Below are 12,321 nucleotides of genomic sequence, written 5' to 3'. Positions count from 1 at the left end.
ATGATTGCCAACAGTACACTGCCTCACACGGGGCACCATATGTAGTGCTTTATGCAACATCCATAGGGAGTTTTGGGTTAAATTTGGCTATCAATAATAATTAACGATTATCAGGGATGATTATCAATTGTGATAAATAATAAGATCCAATTTACATTAGATCACCCTAGTTCTTTGGGCCTTTTAGAAATGCAGCTGGCAACTCTCAGCAGCTGTTAGGCCCAGAAGAATCCAGAAGAAGAGGGTAGAGCCCCGTGGGGGAGCAAGATGGAGAAGAGTGAGAACAAAGGAAGCAGCTGGAGTTTTGAATATTTGGTCAGTGGGTGGGTCTGTCACCCTGACTATTAGTAGCTCAAAGCTGAATTTGCACCTAGGTGTGAAGACTGGAGAATTCTGGGAAACTGAGTTCAGTTCAGATTCCATTTTGAAATCCATAGGGAACGACTCCATCTGTGGGTCCCAACATTTTGGTGCTAAACACTACCTACACCTGTATTGGACCTTACTGATGCTCTTGTGTCTGGATGGGAACAAATCCCTGCAGCAGTTTCAAAAGCTACTTTCATATAAAGTACAGAAGAGCGGCTGTGTTTGTGCTCTCTCAGTCTGTAAGTATAGAAGTCCATGAGAGCATTAGAGTCGTTGTCTGACTATAAAACTCTTTTTGAGCCTGGCTTTGAACCCCCTCCACTACCCCCCTCCTCAAGTAAAGCAGTCTGACACTCTGCTGCTTTGAACTGCTCCAATTTAAAAAACTTTGTAAATGTGTAATCACATCAGTTCACTGGGGGCTGTTCTCCAATGTGGCTCTGAACTAGGCTATAACAGAAAACAGAAACGAAACATCAAAACACTACCTCGTGTCCTCATGAAGGAGCTGCGGAGGAAGCAGCAGAGTTGTTAGTATGCAGAGCGTGCAGTTAGCCAGCCGCATAATTCATGAACAGCAGGAAGCAGAGTAGCTGTTTAATAAATCCTGATGAGAGCTGCAGTTTGATTTACACACACCAGAGGATGCCAACATCCATATAAGCTGACATTGTATTTACAGGTAGAGAATACTGGGTCCTCAACGCTTTCTAAAATGGCTGATTGTCACTTTATAAAAGCATGAATTGTTAAAAATGTTACTGCCTACTCCGACCTCATAGAGTCCCATATGTTAAAGACTGTTTCATTACTGAGCACTTATTTCCCCACCACTAGTCAGACGCCCTTGTTTACCAGGATTCTTATTGTATTGTTATACAAAAAAATGAAAATCACATTTAAATGTTTTCCATCTACTTCTGAAACCTTCTGAAATTTATATTTTTCAAAAGGTTTAAAGTTTCAAGAGTGCAGGGCAAACATAATAAATTTTTCGGCTTGCTTTGACAAATTAATTGGTGATTAAAACTTTCAAGGAATGTATGTCTTTAGTATATGCATCAAATGAAATCTGCTTTTAAAAACATACAATAGTGGTTTTATATTCCCCCCCAAAATGAAGTCAGATAAGTCAGAAACCATTATTGCGTTTCGTTAGAAAACACGTGTACATATTATGTAGATACAATTCTAGTTCTATTTCTTACCTTTTTATTATATTGTTTATTTTTTACTATTATTATTGCTTATTGTGATATTGAACTGTCCTTTGGCTGCTGTGACGCACAAATTTCTCCATTTCCGGGACTAATAAAGGAATTCTGAATCTGATTCTGAATCCACTGCTTCACCGCTCCAGTAGGGAGAGCTGAGGTCCAGAGGTGAACCTATCCCCCTCCCCCTTCTTCCACAACCTCTGTATGTGAGACTTTCTCAGCAGCAGCAGACGCACCTTTACAACAGAGGATGCCCAGCCACCCACACCCCACATGGCAACATGACATCATTGACTTGACATGCAAATGATCAATACAAAAACTGGATGAAATGAATGCAAACAAATTTAAGGCAGCCGGTACGGGTCGGCATCGGGGGTGATCCGCTGAGATGACGAGATAAGCCCAGAGGCAGCTGCTAAAGAGCCGGTCAGTGTGGGAGACTGTCCGCTTGGTATTTTTAATTTTTATTTTGCGGACGCTCATGCTGCCCCTCCACGAATGCTGCCCTGGGCGGCTGCCCATACTGCCCTTATGAGAAACCACCCCTGGGAACTGGTATTGGCGAGTATGAGAGTTTATGCATCGATCGGACACCCAGTAATTTATATTACAGAAACAGGACCCTGCCGTTTTCCAGCAGTGTCAGGTACACCTGTATGCAAGTGGCCAGTATCCATGAACGGCAAGCGATTTATGTAACTTTAGGAACAGCCATAAAATAATGGGTTAGTGGTATGCAGCGAACTGGTATCAGTTGCTGCACAAAGTTCAAGTAATGATTTTCCCCAAATGCAGCTTTTGGTATTTTGGGAGGTTTTGGATGTCCACTACAAATTAAATTGAAGCTGTGTGGGTTTAAATAAAACTTAAATAAAAGCATGGGTTTATTGGTGGAACTGGCAGCATTTAAGAGATTAAAACAATTCAATATTTTTCTCTTTCCAGGATAAAAAAAAGCCTTCAAACTTTTACAGTGTAAAGGCTTTTTACGATAAAGCTTTAAATCAATATATTGAATGGGGAAACATCTAACTTGGCACTGTCTAAAGGTGAACAAAGAAAATTTGCAAACCTCTAGCTGCACATAATCTATTTGTCATACCACAACCTGTTGTTTTACAGGTTTATGAATGGACCAAATAACTGAGATATTACACGTTCATTAGCAATCCTTAGATGTGCCGGTAAGTGAATTTTGTGAATTATTTACAAATGGGCAGATATGTGCGGTATTTGTCTTTGCTCAAAAAAAGCTTTTTTTCCAAAATGTTAAACTATTCATTTAAAGGACTTGCTGTGAAAGCAGCTCAATGTTTCAACGAGAGGGTCTCTAGAAAATAAGAACCTACCACAAGGCTTCACTACTCGCTCAGGACAGTGTAACTTGCCTTGCAGGCATGCTCGTACAGGATACACTACCGCATCAGCATGTCCGCAGGACAGAGATATTTATCAGACACACCGGTGTTGATTTTGGCGTTCCTTCTGTCGTAACATGTAAAAGTTAAATTGACCAACAAGCCAATTTCCCAAAGAGTTGATGGAACCCTTTCAGACCGTTTTCATGGCAGGTTAAACAGACTGAAGCTGCTGGTGTAAAGTCAGATCTTCACCTTCATCGCATCTACGGCACAGAACACAGATCTGATATTTACTGAAAGGCCGACATCAGACTGATCGATAAACTGATATATTAACCCAGACTTGGCATGTTTCACTTCGACTGAGCCTCAGCAAGGAGTACATCTGTCTCTTTATTATAGATTTCGAACACACAGTCAGTCAGAAACAAATCAGCAAGGCCAGAGATGGTAAACTATCATTTGAAGAGATTTTTGCCAGGTACATATAAAGTAGCAAAGTAGCAAAATTGATGAAAAAGAAAAATTTTGAAATCAGTGTGAATATAAACTTTAAAAAATATTGTTGAAAAAGAGAAGGGAACTCTTTTTACAACAGTGTCAATGTAGTTCCCTCTGCAGCTACATGACGGGGTAAACGGCGTACAGAGCGATGCCACACTGGTCCTTCTTGTTGCGTGCCATCCGGATGTAGCCCTGGTCTCCCCATCCGCTTCCCCAGCTGCACGAGAAGAGCAAAAAACAGAAGAATATAATTAAAGGGATACACCAAGGTTTTTTGAAATGTGATTCATTAGTAAATGTCCATGTAAAGTGGACGTCTAGCGATTCCCTCATTGCTGTACCTTTTGAAAATCATCTCCTTGTCCCTTTTTTTTTTAACGTTATACTTTCCTCACATTTTCAGTCGTACGAACAGCTAGCATCTAGAAATTCAACTTTTCCCTCAAATTATAGCCCCCCTCTCTATCAAAAAAAGTTTGTTTCGTGCTTTATACATTATTTATGCAGTTTGTAATCAACCAGGTCAATGAACTTAAATGCACAGGAATTTAAAAACAATAAGTTATATGATGAGAATATGGACAGAAGTCGCTCAATCACTAGCACCCCATACTAATTGTTCAGCGTACACTGTTTTCAGTGTTGAACAATACAGCATAGCACAAAAGTCGGGGATGGGGAGGAACATAAGAGGAGCTACACACGAGCTCAGTATATGAGCATGTACGAAGTTTTGGGGCAGTAGAAACGTCCCACCTGTTCTTTACCAGCCAGTAGTCTTCTCCGTTCAGCGTGCCGTAGCCCACAGCTAGCATAGCATGGTCCACTTTCTGGGAGCAGGACGGGTCAAGGTACACTCCTGAAAAAGGCAGAGGTCAAAATAGTAATAATAAATTCATGTCATTATATTCATGTTTTATTATTATTTTATTTCTTTTAAAAGGAACAGTTAGCCCAAAAATCAAAAACCAATCATCGGATGAAGTTTCATTGATGTGATTTACACCCTTCGTTAAGTTAAAAACTTAGATGAGAGACATTTTATCTTTTTTTTTTCTGTTCTTTTTTATGGCTGGGTACCCGTACCTACACAGATACCTTGACCTCGATACTGGTTTCTGAACTATATTCTTTCCCCGATATCAAGTTTATGAAATCCATTTAACTAAAGATTACATGAAACATATACTTATTTGGGTCTAACCTGGTGTTTTTTCCTGTATGCCTCGAGATTGATTCACATGTACAGTATTTCGAAAAGGTTAGTACGGCTAGCCATTAAAACATTATTCTAGTAGGTGAAGGATTCACTGTCTTGTTTAAGAAACTTTAAAGCAGTGTTTTCATCACTGCAGTCAGGTCAAAAGTTAAGAGACTTTCAGGGGATGTTAACTTGAGCTTTTTGTATAAATGTGAAAGATTGAGCTGCTGTAACAAGTGAACTTCCCCAGTCCGGGATCAATAAAAATTAATTAATTGATTCTTATCTCATCTGATTAAAAAATTAAACCTCTTTTATGACCTTTTCGATCTCCACCCCTCACCCTTCTCAAAAAAATATTGTGCAAGTAAAGATGAAGCCTGTAGAGCTGATGATGTGCAACGTACCATTCTTGTAGAATTTAAATCCATCTCGCAAGGTGCTCACTGCCACTGAAATGGGTCCAATGGTGGCGAGCGCCTGCTTCAGAGCCTCCTCGTCGCCCTTAGGCAGGGAAACGTAACTGGAGCAGTTGGCAGCGCGGTCGCGGGGGTCGTAGTAGCACTGTGACACCTGCAGTAAGAAGACAAACTGGGGTTAAAGCTGATGATTTACACAGGACCTGTTTAAATATACCTGATGGTATTAAAAAAAAAGCACTTCATTAGGAAACCAACAAAGTTCTTGAATCCGTCTTGTGAACTGATATGATATGAAGTTGGCTCGAGGCACAACTTTACCAACTCACTTGGATGATTACGCCCATGTATGAAAAATGTTAAGTTATTATTAATTTTCTCAGCTGCAGTTTTTTTTACATTTCCAAGCTCTTGGCAGAGGTGAGCGAGAAAGTGAATTGCAGTCACAGAGACTCTCGTCAGTGAGCTTGTTAACAGAAATATTTCACATCACACATAAGAGTTTTTATTTGTTCTTTCCGGGGGAATTAGAGGCACAACACCTCCACGAGGCTGCAGCAGTCTGTTGAATCCACTCAGAACTGCCCTCCTCCTCCACACAAACACGAACAACAGCGAACCAGATGAAGCCTGAAGGACAAACAACGTTGAAGCCTACAGAAGTCACCTTTTACAAAATGTAACCGTAGCGCAGCGTGACCTCTCACACTGCAGTTTCTGGGGATGCAACTGCTGATTGTTGTCATTATAGATTATTTTCAATTGGACGATTCATTTTTTGTGCTATCTATGTCAGAAAATAGTCTCCATCACAAGTTCCTCTTTCCCATGGTAATGTCTTCAAATGCCTTGTTTTGTGACCAACAGTCCAAAACTCCAAATATTCTCATTCGAGAAGCCACAATCTGAATTGTTGCCATTTTGCTTTCAAAAAATGCTTGAATGGTTCATTTCTTATCAGAAGGTTTTGTAAATAATGTTTTATTGTGCTATGTTTTAGGCAATCTACCTTAATTTGAACTTTATATACAGAAACTGCTTAGTCTGCAGCAAAGTAAGCTTATGAGAGCCATCACAGTCCAAACTCAAGCTCACTTTGTGGAGGACCACAGCAGAAATGAGCTTTTAGCGTTGAACTGTGTGTCAGAAATAGGTGGCTGCAGTCTTATCATTGTCAAAGAGGAGGATATCTCTCTGCTGTGCTCTGCTGGTGGCTTGTTTACTTAAATGCGTCTGCCACAGAAATCAAATGGCAAACTGAGACCAGAGTGCTGCCAAGACTGTTATCATCTGTGAGTAACAGCAACTTCTAATGACGTACTGTCAGAGACGATCTGTGGGAAACTGACCTTTTGTTTTTGTTTTTAATGGCTTCCCACATTTGTCTACCCGTCTATAACCTCGAAGCAATTGGATTTGTTTCCCACATGCCCTAAACACACTCTGTAGAATCCAAGTTGTATGGATTTTCCCTTTTCCTCCTTTGATGCATCTCTGACCAGCAGCAGGATTAAACCAGTCACTCACCTGTCCTGAGTAGGGGTATGAAGCGTCAGAGTTGATGCCATTTTCCATGACATACTCAAAGGCTTTGCCCATGTTGCCACCGTCGCAGCCGTGGTTGCCGTAATCAGACGAACAGTCCACCAGGTTCTGGGGGCTCAGGTCCACCAGCTTCCCCGTCTTCTTGACCAACTGGCCCTCCAAAGCCCCTACAGCACTGAAAGCCCAGCAGGAACCGCATTGACCCTGGATACAAATGAGTGGAGTTAAACAATGCAAAAAAAACAGGTTTATTAGCTTCAAACATAAATGAAACACTTTTCACATTTCCATGTTTGGCAGCACAACATGAGTTCGTAAAGACGGAGCAGTCGGAGTTGAAGAGGTTAAAGAAGTCTTCTACTCTTTGGGGATTTTCATTGTTCGTCAATTATATTTAACATGTTGCACAGAACAGAAGGAAGTCCAAAATCAATACTTGTGTGTCTCTGTTTGAATGATACTCATCAGCACAGCACAAGTTTGCAATGAATTAAAAATGTCTTTTTTTTAAATTGTTTTATTTGTTTTTTTTTTTAACTTTTTCTCTACATTTCTCTGCATTGTAAAGTATTAAAATACTATAATTCTTATTTATTTTTCACAACATGACCTTCAGATTTCTCATCGATCATCATGTCTTCAACTTCTTACCGCTGACATTTGTCTGTAACTTCATGAAATGAAGCTTTGTGAAGAAAGAATTATTGTGATAAATGGTCCTTGTCATAGAAACAATATTTATACAGGAGGAGCTGTATAATTCTTTAAATATCTCAGTTTATAATATCAGAAATTAAAGGCGTAGCGAGACGAAACAAAGATGTAAGAACCCCACTGTGTCTAAATTTTTTTTTTTTACCTGATCCTTGACTTTGGTGACATAGCCCTTCTCTCTCCAGTCAATGGTGTCTGGTACAGCAGCGCCTGATAACCCACGGAAGGGAGATGGTGCCCTCTGGATGTCAGTGGGAGGGATGAATGTGCTGTAAGACTGGATCTCCTCTGGTGTCTATAAGGAAGCAGATAACGGTTAATGAAATGAGCAGCACTCAGTGGACTATATTTACTGAGCAGGGCTATTTTTAAACGACCATTGGAAACTTATTTATTCAACTTTACATTTAACTTACTGGCATTCTGCTGTTCTTGTTATTAATTAAAACAGACTTATGTTCTAGTGAGTATTGTATTGTCAGCCTTGGTCCACATCACATCACACATAACAAATTTGCATCACAGAGCCTCTGAGGCTCTTGCAACCTTGTCAGTATTGTAGCATATATAACGATAAACCGGAACTAGTCATGATGCATCTACTCTGTATCCTTCTGACCTCCTGCTGTCATTAAATTCACTGTGATTAGTGAATAAGTGTGATAATCATTAATCAATAAAACCCTTTTTTTCCCATTCAGTTTTAAACCAGTAAAGTCTCACCAGGTCTCCCATGTGGTTCATGCCCATTTCGTAGGTGTGAAGTCCCATCGAAGCTTCCAGGTTGTGTTTGGTAATGAGCATCAGATTCTGCTCCCACAATTCCCTGCGGCTCACTTCCTCCACCTCAAGACGTATAGAGAGAGAGCACGTGAGGTCAAATACTTAGGTTAATAATACATAGTATGTATGGATTTTAGGGCCAACAAACAGAAAACTTACATATTTACATCCACTTGTTTTTTTATCACATACCTCATCTCTGTACGACTTCTCGTGAGTCTTCTTCCACAGCTCCCAGTGGAAGTCCAGCCTGCTGTCAAACATGGCCGCCGCCGTGAGACACAGGGAGACGAGCAGGAGGCTCCCCAACATCAGGCCTGTAAACACACACACACACACACACACACACACACACACACACACACACACACGGAGCACATAAGACACAGGATGTCGTCTGCTATCTGACACACCAAGACAACAAACTGTCTGGATGACATCAAGAGTCAGAAACGTACAAATAGTTTCCAGTTCATAAAACCCACACAGAGAAAAGACATCTCAGAGAAGAAACGACTAAGCAAAGACGAAAACGTCTTCTTTGTTAATTAAAGACCTTGTCCTTAAGACATTTACACATTTTGTGTAATTCTGTTTTATGGCTAAACCTCGGACCTTTGTTTTTTGATGTAGTAGAAAGTGTTGGCTTCACACTGCAAGCAGTGAATAGGGCACAAAACTCAATAATGGCGGCGTTGACTGTTCCTAAAAGCTAAGAGTACACAACCATACTTCTAAATGAAGCTGATCCTCTTCTTACTTTCGGGTACTGTGACTAATGTGGGTCAGGTGAGATCTTCATGAACACATTATGGAAACCAAGTTGAATTGGAAAAAGTACAAACACACAGCCTGGATGTTCACTTTTCAGCAGCAGGAAGGAAGTCAACATGAGTCACACTGAAAGAAGCTGAGTGTTTATTTTGTAATATTCAATGTAATGTAAATATATTATAGATTACAGGAAACACATTATGCTCATTTTCATTTCAGCTCCTGTCTCTTTAAGGCTCCTCCCTCCTGAATACCCAGTCTGCTCTGATTGGTTAGCTGACACATGCCTGACCCAACACTGCTAACAACAACATTTGTTGTTACCTTACCTTTGAACTCTGGCCTTATTTTCATAAACTACACATTTTTTCAATGTAGGCTGTTGAAAATGAAAGTATAGAAATGGTATTTTTAAACAAATGAGGCTCACCATTGGCCCACAGGCTGGACTTTGAGAGCCCCTTGATTTAAATCATGTCTCATACTTCTTAACTCGGACTGTCTTAAGTGAGTGACTGGATTTACAAGATCTCTGTATACCGTGCAGCAAATAATGTCTTTCTCAAAATCAGATAATTCCGACTTTTGGTCAAGTACTACAACCGTGGGTGACCAAAATCTGTACCATAAATATTTGTTTATACACAGTGGATGAATGTAACTAAGTACACTTAAGTACTGTCCTTAACTACAATTTTAAGACATTTCTTTTTCACTTTTTCCATTTCCTACAAGTTTATACTTCCATTTCTACATTTAGGAGGTATATATAATATCGTACTTTTTATTCCACTACATGTATTTGGTAACTTTAGTTACTAGTTACTCAGAGCCAAAGTAGCTTGTACTTTTGATACTTGGGTACATTTAATATCAGATACCTCCAGGCTTTTACTCAAGTACTATTACTGAGGCTGATTTTCACTTTCATCAAAATAATATTTTTACAAAATATCTTTACTTTTAGAAAACCAAAGGGTTCTACATTTATGAGGTATACATTGTACTTTTTTTACTGAAATAATTCAGACCCATAATGAATGTTTTTTAAAGGGTATGCTGTGGCAGAAATGAAGCCGACAGCACATCTTTTAAAACATCTTAGAGAGTGAGCAGATTAAATGTTAAAATAGATGACATTAATAAGCTCTACAGTTATAAGTACATTATATTTGTGTTTTAAAGATCTCCACCTGCAGCCTGAACACAAAAGACGCATTAAAGCATTGATGAACGGACTCTGCTTTTTATAAATGTCTTGACTTATCTTATTAGAATATTTCTAATCAAAGTTGAATATTTACTGATGGTGCTGAACTTGCCTTGCTGTCTCGGTGTCATCGCTTCTTCTGTGTTGAACCAACCCTGACTCTGTGTTCCTGCTCGATATTTAAGAAGGAAATGTCACATGATCTGTTCTCTTCCTCTTTTGATACTGAAATCTGCATCATGTCGCTTTCTACAATCACCTGCAGCAACTGCGTGTACACACTGCACCATATAAGGATGTTCTATGAATAATAAGGAGGCAGAGGTTATTTATGTCTCTACTATAAAAGCCTCAAAACTGAACCAGAGAATCATAACTAGTCTTCTGGGAATAAGGAGGAAGGTGTCTTGTCAGTTGTCTATGTAGATTTAACATTTGTCAATTAACTGGCAGAAAGTTTTGATACTTAAAAAATAATGATGATATACAGTATATGATGATGATATAATGATAATAAAAGCAATAAAAATAATAAAGGCAATGATGATTAAGTTATTTTAAAATCACACTTCTTAGCAAGGACAGTCAGATAACATGAGCTTGAAGGACATGAGCAATAACATGAAAAAGATCAAATATGAAGAAATAAAGAACTTTAGAAATGTGAACAAGAACATGTATCCTTAAGTAAGGGCTCTCAGTCAGCAGCAGCGTACTGCACAATGAACCGGCTCGCCAGTGAAAGAGAGCACATTGGTGAGCTAAACTTCCTCTAGTTCCAGCCCTCTCATTCATCTCAATCTACCTGCGTCCCTCCAGTGGTCACGTGAGTCTATCCCTGTGAGCCTCAGTGCTCACAGGGAGGGGAAGGAAGGACGAGACAGGCAAGCAGAAACGTGGCTCAACTTAAAGTACAATGAACACAAAAAGGAACAGCCGTCTCCCTGACGGCTGAGGGTCGAGCGCGCCTGTCGTCTCCTCTGCCGTCTTCACTCCGGTCCTCTCACGGGACCCAGCCTACTGCAAGAGACCAGAATCAGGTTACAAGCGTGCTTATATAGCTGACTGATTACCTGATTCTGTCCAGCTGTCTGAACACCGGCTGAGCCACCCCTCCCTCTCCTCCAGCAGTCGGCACCTTAACCACACCCCACTGCCACAATCCCCATTCATGTTTTTGTGGACTCCGGTGCTGACAACAGCTTCATTGACTTCGCCCTGGTAGAAGACACACGCATCCCCATTGAAATCCTTGACACCCCCAAGACAGTAAACGCCCTAGATGGATGGCGTTTGGCCAGCATAACCCATCGCACTACACCCATCACTTTAACCATCTCTGGAAATCATCAAGTGTCTCCAGCTGTTCATCATCCCCTCACCCTCTTCCCCGGTCGTACTGGGTCTCCCCTGGCTAAGGCTTCACAACCCCCACATAGACTGGTCTGCAGCCTCCATTTCCAGCCGGAGTGCCTTTTGCCACTCCCCCTGTCTGCACTCCACCTCTACAGCTGTACAAGTATCTGCTCCCATCCCTCCTAAACCTCCTTATTTGTCTCTATGTGCCGCCAGTATACTATGATCTGGCTCAAGTGTTCTGCAAAGAACTAGCTCTGTCTCTGCTACCTCACCACCCGTATGACTGTACCATTGATCTGCTACCTGGAGCGCCACTCCCCTCCAGCCAACTGTATAACCATCACACCCTGAGAGAGAGTTGATGTAGGAGTATAACAACAACTTCCCTGGCTATAGGCTTAATCGGGTCCTCTCGGACCTGGCTTCTTCTTTGTGGGTAAGAAGGATGGGACCCTTTGCCCCTGTATTGATTACTGGAGTCTGAATGACATCACGGTGAAGAATAAATATCCACTTCCCCTGATAGATCCCTCCTTTGCACTACTGTGTCGTGAGGATATTTACTAAACTAGATCTTTGGAACATCTACATTTTCCGCGACATGCTGAATCATTTTGTTTTCGTCTATTTGGACGACATATTGATATTCTCCTGGATCCCAGACGAACACATTGAGCAAGTGAGGCTGGTGCTCCAGAGACTCCTGGAGAACAAACTGTTATTAAACCAGAGAAATGTCAATTCCACTTGGCTGAGGTCAGCTTCCTTGGTTTTGTGATAGCCCAGGGAAGGCTTCAACTGGACTGCCTCTCCCCTGCAGAGAGGAATTATGATGTATGATGTTGGCAATGGTTGTTGGCAA

At 40.8% G+C, this 12,321-nt stretch overlaps 1 protein-coding gene across 4 annotated transcripts; it reads right to left on the bottom strand.

The window, feature by feature from the left end:
- Nucleotides 1-3,336: 3,336 nt before the first annotated feature.
- LOC311260358 (cathepsin S-like) lies at nt 3,337-11,109 on the bottom strand. Of its 4 annotated transcripts, XM_084358081.1 has the most exons (10): nt 10,906-11,109; nt 10,360-10,401; nt 10,213-10,269; nt 8,309-8,433; nt 8,057-8,179; nt 7,479-7,628; nt 6,602-6,823; nt 5,063-5,228; nt 4,211-4,313; nt 3,337-3,671 (listed from the first exon to the last, which is right to left on the bottom strand). In XM_084358081.1, exons 2-10 carry the CDS (start codon nt 10,388-10,390, stop codon nt 3,572-3,574), a joined length of 1,077 nt encoding a protein of 358 aa, XP_084214207.1. In that variant the 5' UTR covers nt 10,391-10,401; nt 10,906-11,109; the 3' UTR covers nt 3,337-3,571. The 4 variants fall into 4 exon arrangements, with proteins under 4 accessions (XP_084214207.1, XP_084214209.1, XP_084214208.1 ...); XM_084358083.1 differs by lacking the exon at nt 10,360-10,401 and having other exon boundaries at nt 10,213-10,272; XM_084358082.1 differs by lacking the exon at nt 10,360-10,401.
- Nucleotides 11,110-12,321: the final 1,212 nt, after the last annotated feature.

The sequence above is a fragment of the Pagrus pagrus genome (genome assembly GCF_965226575.1).
Source record: "Pagrus pagrus genome assembly, chromosome: 7".
Taxonomy (NCBI): domain Eukaryota; kingdom Metazoa; phylum Chordata; class Actinopteri; order Spariformes; family Sparidae; genus Pagrus; species Pagrus pagrus.
The sequence above is the reverse complement of the archived record's forward strand: the minus strand, read 5'-3'. Positions and strand labels throughout refer to the sequence as shown.

Bases quoted from the DNA above. Each gene is read 5' to 3' on its own strand.
- LOC311260358 (XM_084358081.1), bottom strand. From the start codon at position 10,390: ATGGTGCAGTGTGTACACGCAGTTGCTGCAG. The intron at 5,229-6,601 runs GTGAGTGACTGG...TTCTTACTGCAG, and splicing joins CATACCCCTACTCAGGACAG to GTGTCACAGTGCTACTACGA. The intron at 4,314-5,062 runs GTACGTTGCACA...TGCCTTTTTCAG, and splicing joins ATTTAAATTCTACAAGAATG to GAGTGTACCTTGACCCGTCC.